The sequence below is a fragment of the Mus pahari genome, chromosome 2 (genome assembly GCF_900095145.1).
Source record: "Mus pahari chromosome 2, PAHARI_EIJ_v1.1, whole genome shotgun sequence".
Taxonomy (NCBI): Eukaryota; Metazoa; Chordata; class Mammalia; order Rodentia; family Muridae; genus Mus; species Mus pahari.
In genome coordinates, this window is record NC_034591.1 from 15,453,408 (window position 1) to 15,466,652 (window position 13,245).

General features: G+C 37.6%; 1 protein-coding gene across 6 annotated transcripts in view; it reads right to left on the reverse strand.

The window, feature by feature from the left end:
- The window catches only part of Phtf2 (putative homeodomain transcription factor 2), a 115,106-nt gene that overhangs the window by 27,235 nt on the left and 74,626 nt on the right, over window positions 1-13,245 (reverse strand). For all 6 annotated transcript variants that reach the window (XM_029534958.1, XM_021188656.2, XM_029534957.1 and 3 more), the window contains 2 exons: window positions 6,606-6,792; window positions 1,974-2,129 (listed from right to left, as the gene is read on the reverse strand). In XM_029534958.1, coding sequence (XP_029390818.1) covers window positions 1,974-2,129; window positions 6,606-6,792 — 343 coding nt within the window. The remainder of the gene's footprint in view (window positions 1-1,973; window positions 2,130-6,605; window positions 6,793-13,245) is intronic.

The following is a 13,245-nucleotide window of genomic DNA, read 5'->3' on the forward strand; positions in this document are numbered from 1 at the left end:
AGTAATCTGGAGAGTTTGGTATTTGAAGAGTCCAGTAATTATAAATAAATGTGCAAACAATTCTATACATCTGCCTCAACTGCTGCTTCTAGAGCAGTGGTTCTCAACCCTCCTAACACTGCCACCTTTAACACATGCAGTTCCTCATGCTGGAGTGACCCCACCATAGAATCATCGTGATGCTACTCCATGACCATAATCTTGCTGCTGTTACAAATTGTAATATAAATAGCTGATATGCAGGGTATCTAATATGAACCCCCAAACGGGTCACAACCTACAGATCAAGATCTTCTCCTGTAAAGGTTTTGTTCTCTTTTAGAACACAGCCTTTAAAGTTGGTTCTGTTTCTAAGGTAAATCTGATGAATGCAGCTGTTTAAACATCATTTATTTTAAAGCCTTTACTTTCAATGTATATGTAATGTTTACTATCAATATTAAATAAGTTAAAATGTTTCTTTTTAAAAAGATTTATTTTTATTTTATGTGTATGAATGTTTTCCCTGCATGTATATGTATGTACATTGTACACTGCCCAAGAAGTTCAGAAGTGTGTCAGCTCCCTGAACTGGAGTCAGGATGGTTGTGATCCATCATGTGAGGGCTGTGAGCTGAATCCAGGTTCTCTGCAACAGCAAGTGCGAGAGCAACATGTGCTCGTACTGCGGAGCAATGCTTCCTAAGCAATATCTATTTAAAATCTAAGTGAAGAAGAAGAATATCCTGCTCTTCAAGAATTCCAGTAATTAAAATTTGCTCTGCAAAGAGTAAAGATCACAGAAGCCAAAATCCCTCCAAAGTCAAATAGCTATGTAGGAGACATGTCAAATGGCCATCTTGTTTCCAGTGCCAGTAAACTTCCAACTACATAAAGTAAGGATCTGATGTCCTAGACTTGGTCATTTGGTTTAAAAGCAGGATGTGGGTGACAAAGCAGTAAGCTGGTGTACTGTCTTAGTGTGTCTAATGCCATCCTTGAGGGAAAGACAACCAAAGCCCAAGGAAACACTAAGAGAGAACCATGGGAAAGTAACTATCCTCGCAGCATGAAGAGTCTCATATTCTACCCTAGGTTAACACTTGATTTCTTTCATAAACACAACTCAGAATCATCCAGAAAAAGAAAATTTGTATATTTTGAAAAGACTAAGGGTAATATGAGCTGACAAGAGGTGACACAGACACATCTTTGGGAAGTAAACACTAAGTAGAATGACATTGTTTTTCTGTCTAAACTGTTTTAAGTCTAGAGGTGTCAGTAAATTGGGGAAAGGGCTGAGAAAACCAATAAGCAAAGAAATAAATTTATAAAAAAGAAAAACTGGAATCAAAGAAGAAAATTACTAAATGTTGTAATATAGAGAAATTAGGAAGTGGCAGTAGCATCATGAGAGAAATTACCTGGAAAGTAACTTCACTATAATGGATTGTGAAAAGACTGACATAGGAGCTGGCAGACTGTTTTCAGCTGGTAAGGTCACTCTGCAGCAAGCCTGACAATATCTTGATAACCTGAGCTAGGTCCCTGGAACTCACCTGGGAAAGAGAAACTACCACAAGTTGTTCTCTGCCTTCCACATGTAAAGGAGGAACCACTCCTACACCAGTCAACAAGGGAACAGGTCTAACAGTAAAGAAGCACCCAAGTGAATGGCTCTTCATCAATGGGTCAATGCTACATTATCCATCAAGACTGCAAAAGAAAGGTGGTGTGGTGGCCCACCCTCAATCCCAGCATTCAGAAGGCAGAGAACAGCTGACTCTGGATTAGAGCTGGCTTGGTCTCCAGTACAAGTTCCAGGGTAATTAACAGAACATAGTGAGATTATTTCTCTAATAACGATGATGATGATGATAATGTAAAGCAATAATATATTAATAATGGTGGGAAATATTTCAATAATGACACTCAATTATTGGAAGTAATATAACAGAGGTATATGTGTATTTAAGTAAGGTCAAATTGTATACCTCATTTGCATAATGCTTTTTATAATGGTGTGGTTTTCTATGTCGAAGACTGCTTTCAGAAGTTCTGTCCACATGACCACGCAATGGGTACCCTCTTTCAGGACCCTCCTCACTGGATACTTCATCAGAGACATTTGTCGTCTTTCTTTGGGTATCCTAGTTGGGAATAGACAAAGAAAACTGTAAGTAACACCTGACTGATATTTGAGCTTTAAAATGACACTCTTTAAATTTATACAATATATACCACTATACCTTCAAAGTATCTTCAAATGCCACCAAGAAACTGATTAGGACTACCCAATTTTCAGCAAAAATGTCTTAAAGTTAGTAATTATACACTCCAATATACATTTTCTTTTAAAAAGTAATTAATTTATAAAATACTATTCTGTAACATTTTGTTCAGAAAAGAATCTGAAACATCTTACCAAAATAAGAAATATGAACAACACACAAATATAACAGACCATTTGAAAGAAGCTGAAAGACCGGAGAAAAGTATTATAAATATTTTATCAAGTTAATATGGTCATGAATTATAAGATCCATCATTGATTTAGTAATAGTTATGAGACAACAAGAAATGAATAGTTGAATGTGTGTGCATTTCTCACATTTTATGTATAGATCAACTGTAGGAGACCTATATTTTAGATATTGTGAAACTGATCAAGAGGTGTAAGCTCTACTGACATTTTTTGCCTATACCTCAGTAGGTAATATGTACATAAAAATGTATGTGTGAAAAATATGACATGTTTTGTTCATTGTATCAGGCAGCTAATGCGTGAGTATTAAATTACAGCCAGACTAAATTGCAGACTTGTGACTTATAGTGTAAGTACATGCACTATTAAAAGTTTTCAGAAAATCTTTTCATCTCCTTCCATACAAGAATGCCCATGCTCATATTCCTAAATGCAACATCTTCTAACTTGACCACGTTTTTGAAAATTAGTAAGCACAGTAGTGTTTCCTTACAGCATTTCACATGCACTTGCTTTTGGTGATGACGCTCTCTGCTCCACCCTTCAGCTTTCTGTCCTATGCTCTGCTTGGTCCCTTCCTCCAGCAGCTTGCCTCTGCACATGTCACAGTATGTATCTTACCCCCTCCAGTAAGGTTTGTTTTTCCCTCTCATGCGGCACTTTCTACCCAGAGTCACTCCTACATAAATGTACAAATATACAGATTAGACCTAGGATTCCCACTAGAGGATAAATGCAACTGGAAACACAGATAATAGATAAAATAGATTACAAAACAGGTAAAAATATGACATGCAGCATTTGTCTTTTTGAGCCTGGTTTATGTTACTTAATACATTTCTAGTTCTACCCCAATTTCCTGCAAATTTCTCTCTTCTTCACTTCTGAATAAAATTCCATAGTGCGCACACGCGCACACACACACACATGGACCACATTGTCATTATTCACTCATCTGTTGATGGATATCTAGACTAAATTCATGTCCTTGTCATTATGAACAGAACAGTAACAGTCTCTCTGCCGGATACAGTATATGCTGAGTAGCAGAATAGCTAACATGGTAATTCTATTTTTGGTTTTTTGATGAACTTCCACACTGCTTTGCATAATGGCTGCCCTAGTTTAGACTCTCACCAGAAGGGAGTAAGTTTCATCTTTCCTCATATTCTTATTAGCACTTCTTTTCTTGATACCCAGTGTTGACTGGCAATAAGTACAATTTTTAAAGCATCCATACTGGCTATGAGTATTAGATACTTTTAGGACTATTTATGGATTGCTGTTTTTTACTTCTCCTGTGAGAACTTTCTACTCATTTCTTTGGCACTGGATGACAGACTGGTAGATTGTTTGGTTTTCTGGGGAGAGGGGATAGGATAGATTTTTGCAGTATTTTATGTATTCCAGATAGTTACCAGTTACCTAAAGTATATCTGGCAAACGACTTCTATTCTACAGGCTCTCTGTTCACTCAGCTTTTACTGTGCAGATGCTCTTTAAATATGTTCTATTTGTCAAATCTCAGAGCAATCTCCTGAGCTTCTTGGGTTCTAGTAAAAAAAAAAAAAATCTTGCCTATACCTATTTTCTGTATTTTCCCCTGGTAGTTTCAGTTTTTCATGTTTTGAGATCTTTGATCCACTTTTGTTGTGGATGGGCCTGGTGCTGTTTGCACATTGATGCTAATTCTGCTCTCCTGGGAGGGGCTGCGGACAAGGAGTGAGTCATACTCAGGTGACTTCTTGTGAGCCAATCCCCTCATGAATAAAGGAGCCAATCACTGGGCAAGTAGGCGGGACTTCTAGGTTGGACAGGGAAGAGAGAGTTAGGCCTTTTTTGGACAGGGATAGCATGAGGACAAGCTGTAGTTACAAGTTTCTCCCAGTCCCCGAATCCTTCAGGATTCACCACTGGAGGATTTAGATTTAATAAGGCTTGCAAGTTAGGATTTTAGTTGTTGTACTCAGCAATTGAGTTATCATTTCTGAACCAAGTTTGTGTTGCATTTTCCTTTACACAGCAGCTTGCCTGGGTTCAAGAGAGAAAGGTATGGGGTAAAGTGTGGGTCTGCCTAAGGTGCACAAAGGTCATCAGGGATGTGAAGCACAGGGTTGGCGTGGTAACGACCTGCCAATGGGAACCTAAAGAGCTGGGTGGAGAGATCGGGGAGCTCTGAGTCAGAGTCTCCACGAGATAAAAATAGGTCTGTAATTACCCACCAGTGCTTGGCAGGCCATGCCGCGGGGACAGAGAGTTGCTGGCCCAAGCGCCTTTTTAGTATTTCCCACAACACACTTTGAGCTGACTTTTGAGCAGGGTGAAAGATACAGATCAAATTTCATTCTTCCAAATGTGAACATACAGTTTTGCTAGGAGCATTTATTGAAAAGGTTGTTTTCCAATGCATGTTTTTGACAACTTTGTCAAAAAGTTGTCAAAAAGTTAAGAGTACTTGTTGCTCTTACAGAAGACCCAGGTTCATCTTCCAGCACCACCACAGTGGCTCACAACATCGATAACTCTAGGGAAGCTAATGCTTTCTCCTGACCTCTGAGAGCACCAGGCATACACATGATACACACACACACACACACACACACACATGCACAAACACACGCACACGTGCACACACACAAACACAGAAGCAAATAAATTATACACATAACACAATATAAATTAAACTACACATACAATTTAAAAATGTTTGTAAACGGTTTAATGAGGTGTCTACAGCTGTGCAGATCTGTTCCTAGGGTTTCTAGCATGTCCCATTGGTCTACATGTCTATCTGTGTAGAAGCAGCATGCTGGCGTTTTCACTATAGCTGTGTGGTATAGTTTGAGGTCAGGTAACATGATGCCTATAGCAATATTGTTCTGCTTACAATTGCTTTTGCATTGCCCTATGAATTTAGGATCCACACCCCACCTCCCCTCAGTTCTTGAGGACTGCATTAAGCATAGATTATTTTTGTAGTACATTCATTTTCACAGTATTTAATTGTCAATTCAGGAGCACAAATCTTTCCACTGCCTGGTGTCCTCTTCAGGTTCTTTGTAAATACCTTAAATTTTTACTGTAGAAACTATTATGATTGGGATATTCTAATTTGTTTTTCAGCAAGTTTGTTATTAGTGTATATAAGTCACTAACTTCTGTATATTAATTTTGTATCTTGCAAATTACTATAAGTGTTTATCTTATATAAAGGTTTTCTGATTGGAGGCCATGGTGTCTTTTAAATACAGACTCATGCCATCTGCAAATAAGGATAAATATAACTTTTCCTTCACAATGTTAATGCCTTTTATAACTTTCTCTTTTTTCATTATTGTAACTAAGACTTGAAGCATTACACTGAGTAACAATGGAGTGGGCACCCTTGTCTCACTCCAATAACGTTCTTCAAAAACTAGAAAACCTACCTAAAACCTATATGGAACTGTGAAAGATCCTGAATAGCAATCCTGAACAAAAAGAACGAAGACTTCACAAAAGTACTAATAATATATACACAGAGACAGCTGCAACTCAACTAATTACCGACAGATGATGAGATTATTATGCGGTTCATAAAGATAACAACATTTTGGCTTTTAAAGCAGCAGAAACAGAACTGGTAGTAAGTCAAACTCACAGTATGAGTCTGCATCGAACTTATTTCATCTACTGTACAGTTATACTGAATTATTATACAGTATGATACGTGTGTGTGTGTGTGTGTGTGTGTGCGTGAGAGAGAGAGAGAGAGAGAGAGAGAGAGAGAGAGAGAGAGAGTTAGTTCTCATCAGCGGATGAATGGACAGTACCTAAGGAACATAGGGGTACCTGTGGATAGGAGGAATAACTTATTTTCTGTAATGATGGTTGACAAATTACTGCACATTTAAACACAAAAAGGGAAAAAGATTTTTCAGTGTATGTTAAACACCTGCAATGGATAATCAATTTGGAATGCATAGAGTTACACGTGCAGTCGTGTCTAGCCACATCGACCTGATCTTCAGCGTCATCACTATTATTCATAGAAGGTCACAGAATCAATTCCAGAGAAAACATTTGCTTTGAGAGCAACTACTCCTCCATTACTTCATGCTGGCAGATATAAACTCAAACAGACTCTACAAACAGCACTGACTTTGGCAGGAACACTCCTTGGTGTTCGTGTGACCCAGGCTGCGTCTTCTGGTCCAACAGTCTCACACGGAGGTTCATGGCAGTGTGCTCCATCTTCACTGCTTTTTACAGTCCTCTTCCCATCGAGTGACACATAGCCATTGTCAGTCTCGGTTGACTTATCAATTGAATTCTTTGCCTTCTTTGACCTAAAAACCAAGAATAGTCAGAAATATGTTCATGTGGACACAGCTCATTCTGGATGGGTCGACAGAAATTAAAATCTGGTATTATTACATAAAGCAGTATTTCTCAGAATTTTAATGGCTATACTTACATTTTACACTAAATGAAAAACAATATCAAAAAAATGATCATTCAAATTAAAATCCTATTTAAACTTATGGTAGGTTTTAAGGTCCTACAAATACCAATTCACAAAGAAAAGATCTAATTTACAGAATTCTTAGTCCTAAACACCTGGCCTGTGGGAAATGTCTAGAATAAAAATTTTGCCCAATTTGTTATGGTTAACATATTTTAAGTTTTTAATTTTAAGTTTTTTATTTTAAAAAGTTTATCTGTGAAGTTTCATCAAGTAAGTTATAATTAATGACTTAATACTATCACAAATACTTTACTTTGATACACACACACATAAGTTCTTTAATAAGTTCCTATTAATATACAATAAAAATATTAAGACCTTTTGCAGCAAAAAAATATGGAAAAAGGAAAACAAAAAATAAAGTTATAAATCTGGCAAAAGTAAAAATGAATAACATAAAATTAAGATGTAACCTCTTTTTCTCAATAAAAGAATTCAAAAAAATAATTGATGACCATGTTTATGGAGCCTACAAGGCCAGAATTAAGGATATTGATTTATATGAATGAAGTATTTCTAAAATACAATGTGAGAAATAATAATTTTTAACAGGTAGATGTTTGAGGAGTTTTAAAAAACTACAACAGCTGAAAGTAGTTTCCAACAGAAAACTTTAGTGAAAATAAAGTGGGTTCAATGTAGAGGAAAGCTTTCATAAAATATAATTTAAAAGCATTTTTATTTAAATAACACCCCTTTGAATTTTTCTAGAGCATATTTTATAAGAAAGGAAAAAATAAAATTAGTATAATGCTTCATGTAGATAGGTTTTCAAGGCACTCTAAACCCTAGTGACACAGTTCTATGGGAATCTGCTCAAGAGCTGAGCAGCTGGTGAGACATGATGGAGAGGGAAGGGAAAGCAACTGGGTGGGGAAGCTGCAAATGCGGACAGAGGTGACAGGTGGCTAGTGTCAACAGGCAGGATAAAGAATCTGCTCAGACACAGTTTGAAAATCCTGTAATACCCTTTACAGTAATTAATTTTTAAATTAATTATTATTAATTTATTTAATTAAAAAATTGAGAACTATGTGAGCTTTTGAACTTACCTATTCTAAATGCTAAGTTTTAGAATCAAGACATAACACAAAGAGGTTACAGGTGAAATACCACAGCCGGTTTGAAGCCAATTACAATACAAAATTGTCCTTAAACATGAGATGATTTATAGTCTCCATAATTCTTCCAACTACCCACTCTTTTCGGAAACGGCCCATTAGGATTTTGTCAAAAAACAGGAAGTTTTTGTCTTATGCAAAGAAGCCCCTCTCCTTCCTGCTCTCTACAGGACAGAAACAGGCAGGCTGCATTCCCGTACGCTCTATACAGGTCTAATACTTTATATTCAGGGCGCATATCCTAAGAGTTACAAGACTTGGAAACCCAATCTCCTAATGCTTCCTTTGTATGTGATCCCCAGTGACAAAAAAATCCATGAGAACATGGGCCGTGGATTACAGATAATCACATATAACAAAGCGTGCTATAGAGAAAGGGAATGGGGGGGGGGGACAGAAAGTCAAGGAAGAACACAAAGCTGCCTTGTTACCACCCAGGGAAAAATATTATGGTATCAGCAATTCCCTTTACTGTCTTAGTCAGGGTTTCTACTCCTCCACAAACATCAAGACCAAGAAGCAGTTGGGGAGGAAAGGGTTTATTCAGCTTACATTTCCACATTGCTGTTCACCACTGAAGAAGTCAGGACTGGAACTCAAGCAGGTAAGGAAGCAGGAGCTGATGCAGAGGCCATGGAGGGATGTTCTTTACTGGCTTGCTTCCATTGGCATGCTCAGCCTGCTCTCTTACAGAACCCAAGACTACCAGTCCAGAGTTGGCACCACCCACAAGGGGACCTCCCCCTTGATCACTAATTGAGAAAATGTCTTACAGCCGGATCGCATGGAGGCGTCTCCCCAACTGAAGCTCCTTTCTCTGTGATAACTCCAGCTGTGTCAAGCTGACGCAAAACTAGCCAGTACATTGTCTTTTACACTATGTAACATGCAGATGTAGATTTTAAAAAATGAATTACGTTGAAATTCAAATAAATTCATAGTACGCTGGAGAGGTATTCATTAAGGCTGGTGGAAATTAAGACTGGATCGAGAAGCTAATGGTAAGATAATTAAGTAAAAGACATCTAGAGCAGATACATGAATTAGACAGAAAAGCAAGGTAAGCATATGAGAAGACAGAAAATCCTAAGAACAGTAAGCAGCTAAGAACACAGGTCTGGAAGCCAGTAGTCAAGGAAGAAATATCCGCTGAAGACATATACAATAAATATACTTTATCTAGATAGGCACAGAGTTAAATAATACACCTTCAAGAATTTGGTCCACACTGAACACACTGAGCTTGCACCCAGAATTTGGTTTCTAAACCCCATTCTCTGTAAGGAGAAGTTCTGATAACTAAGGTCTAGTTCTTGATTTGTCAGTAAAGGCGGCCAAGAGCCAATTGTTGGGTGGAAGGTACAGGTCCAAGGAGGAAAAGGCAGACACAAGGAAGGAGAGAGGCTTTCCAGCCATGCCTTGGAGGAAAAGAGACGTAGCAATCAAAGGCCTCAAGGAGCAGGAGCGTTAGGGCCTGTGGCCTCTGCTATGGACGGGTGGCCAAGGATGTGGCAAAGAGACGGAGATAATATGGTAAGGGCATGTCTGGAAGGTGGGAGGTATCTGCGTTAAAAGGTAATGGAGCTGTGTGTGTGTGTCTTTTATCCGTGGATTCAAGGGTCTCAAGGGTGGGCTGGTAACATGACCTCTCCCAGTGCAAAGGCAGGTAGAAAAGAAAACTGGGTTAGGGTTGGCAGTGGCAATCCCAGACCTGAGCTGGGTGGAACAAAAGAGAGCCCAGTTCTGGGCAAAGGTGGTATCCCATTTTTAAAACTACAAGGAACAATTCTCCTTGAAGAAGTGTCTGCTTTGAGGGCTGGAGCAGATATACAAGCTGAAGTTGGAACATTCTGGTGTGTCAGAGATAAGTTAGTGCTCCAAGAACAGCAAGAACTTGTTAGGAAGACAAGAGCTGCTCAATGGTGCTCTGTGAGCTACACCAACCAAATTTAGGTCAGCTGAGTCACCAAAATACATCTTATAGTAGTAGCAAAACAGAAATTCCCAAGTAAACAAGAGAAGATGCCAACTTGAAGCACAACGCCAGTTCAAACATGAGAGTGGAAAACAATCGTGTAGAACAAACACCATGATTCAGAGAGTGAACACTGTGTGACAGATGGCAGTCATGTCACATGTAACCTCTTATCCTTACCCCACTTCTCAGTGCCTCCTGTTCTCTGTGCCCCTACCTCATTTCATTGCCTATGTGCACTTTCTAATCTCTTATTTATACTCATATACACTTCAAAAGTCAGAATCCACATGAGACAAAGTATGCAAATTTTATCTTCTGAGACTGGGTCACCTCACTTAATATAATCCTTTGATTTTCCATCTGTTTTTCTCCAAATTTCATAATTTCATTTTTTCTTTAGAGTCAAATAAACGTATATATGTCACATCTCCATGATCCACTCTTCTGCCAACATACACCGTGGCTGGTTCCACTTCTGCTACTGTGAATAATGCAGCTATAGCATGGGTGTGCAAGTACCTGTCTGAGACAATATTGCATCTTTGGAAACATACTGTTGGATCACACAGTAGTTCCACTTCTAACTGCAAGGAATGCTGACTTCCACAGTGGCTACGCTAGCTAGCACTCTCACCAACAGTGGATGAGGACTGGAAGCAGTTATTGTGGTTTGTTTTCTTGATGATGGCCTTTCTGACTAGGTGAGATGGGAACTCCAGTGGTTTTAGTTTGCCTTCCCCTAGGTGTTAAGGATGCTGAATTTAAAAATAAAAACTACTGGCTATTTGGTTTCTTTTGAGAACTGACTAATCACTTCATGGGATTTACGGACTGGCAGTTTTGTGGTTTGGGTGTTTATTTTTGTAAATCTTTACTTACATCAACCCCTCCCTCTGTGATGGTTAACTAGGAAAGGTTTTCTCCAAGTCTGTGGACTGTCTGTTTGCTCTGCTGACAGTTTCCCCTGGCACCCAGAAACTTTAATTTCGTGTGGTTCCATATATTGATCCTTGAAACAACTTAAAAGAAATGGCTTTATCCATTTTCCAAGAACTTATTGTATCCAACTAATTGTTAAAACTCACCTTAAGCTTTGCAGTGGTGGCACATGCCTTTAATCCCAGCATTATGGAGGCAGAAGCAGGCAGATTTCTGAGTTCAAAGCCATCCTGATCTACAGAGTAAGTCCCAAGACAGCCAGTGATATGCAGAGGAAACCCTGCCTTGGAAACCCCCAAACAAAAAAAAAACAACAGAAACTCAGAACAAACAAACAAACAAACAACAAAATAAGGATGCATCCTTCACGAAGGTACTGCTGGCGTCCATTTCCTGTTTTGGTGGACTCTATGCATCTCATCTCTACTAGGTTAGTTTTATGTTTTGTTGCCAGCAAGTAGCATAATGCCTAGTCTGAGAAGTACTTAATAAATATGGTGTTTACTAAGAAAAAAATCAGTTATTTTATGAACTGGAATTTGAATAGAAAAAAACCACAGATTAAAAAAAATTCACTGTTATAGCCAATGTTAATAACAGTCCTGCCTTTTTAATTTTTGAGTGACGAGACATTTGTAGAATTTTCTACATGCATTCTGATTGGTACTCAAGATGAAGAAGTCCTGAGTCAAAGCTACTCAAGGGAAAAGAACCTTAAAAAAAATGAGCCAGTGAGATGTTGGAACAGAAGAGAAGCATGAGTCAAAACCCAAGGAAACCTGAATAATGATTAGATGAGTTCCAACAATGTAATGGTGTTGATTCTTTTTTTGTGTTTGCCTGTGTGTTCAGTTGGGCAAGCAATGTGTTAGACAACAATTGTTAAGTAGTATCAAATGGACAGTTACCACTGACTCAATGTTTAAAATCTATGTAAAAGTTCTTCCCTGATTTGTTGATGCTATAAAAATAATTTGAACATATGATGGTATTAAGTCTGGAATTCAATGGTATAGTACTCTAAAGCAGTGGTTCTCAACCTTCTTAATGTTGCAACCTTTTATTATAGTTCCTCATCTGTGGTGACCTTCAATCATAAAACTACTTTTGCTGCTATTCACAACTATAATTTTGCTACTGTTGTGAATTGGAATGTAAATATCTATGTCTATGGTTTTTGATGATCTTAGGTGACCCTTGTAAAAGGGTCTTTTGACACCCAGAGGAGTCATAACCAATAATGAGAACCACTATTCTAACCAATGAAGTAAGTAATGGGGTATATTTTTTCTATAGTATAAGTAACTGAACAGCTATAAAAAATAACAAATATTAAATGGACAACTAAATGTAGAATTAGAGCATCTAGAAAATGTCAAGTCCACTGTTATTAATAGAAAAATAATTAAAGCAAAATAAACTTTTTTTCTTTCAGATTCATTTGTACTCATTCACAAACAATCTGGAACCAGGGAACAGCGAGCACTCTATAGGTTATAATCTAAGTCTTGAAAAACAAAGTTCGTCATCCTCTTATACTTTCCAAAGAACACTCATCAGTTACATCCATGTTACTCTGTGGATCTAAAATAAAAAGAATGTATGTCACTCTGTTCAGCCTCCTAGTCCAAGTCTTTCCGTCATTTATTATAATGAAAAAAAAAATCAAAGGACAAATTACATGTTCATAAAGGGAAAAAAAAAGTAAATGTTGAAACATTTATTTTAAAGAATAACTTACAGCATTTAAAGGTGGCATAGATTTATATGACTTCAAAGGAACTCTTGTTTTAAATAAAAATCATTATGTTCAAGAAAAGTTCTTAAGCATAAATATATGTGTGTATATAATAAATCATCCCAACAGAAAAAAATCTGAACATAGAAATGTAATGATAAGAAAATTCTAGAAGGGGAGACACTCAGTTACCCTTGAGGAAATATAGAATTAGATCCATAAACATTTTGAGAGAGCTCAGGTTTGAATGTTCTATTTCTTTTCTTTTTTTAAATAAACTTACGGTTACTATACAAAATCATTAAATCATTTATATCTAAATATCTGATAAGTATTTTCTTGTGAATGTGAAATTAGTAATGCCATGAAATAAAGTATATATTATGTAAAAAAAAAAAAAATGAGCCAGGCGTGGTGGCGCACGCCTTTAATCCCAGCACTTGGGAGGCAGAGGCAGGCGGATTTCTGAGTTCAAGGCCAGCCTGGTCTACAAAGTGA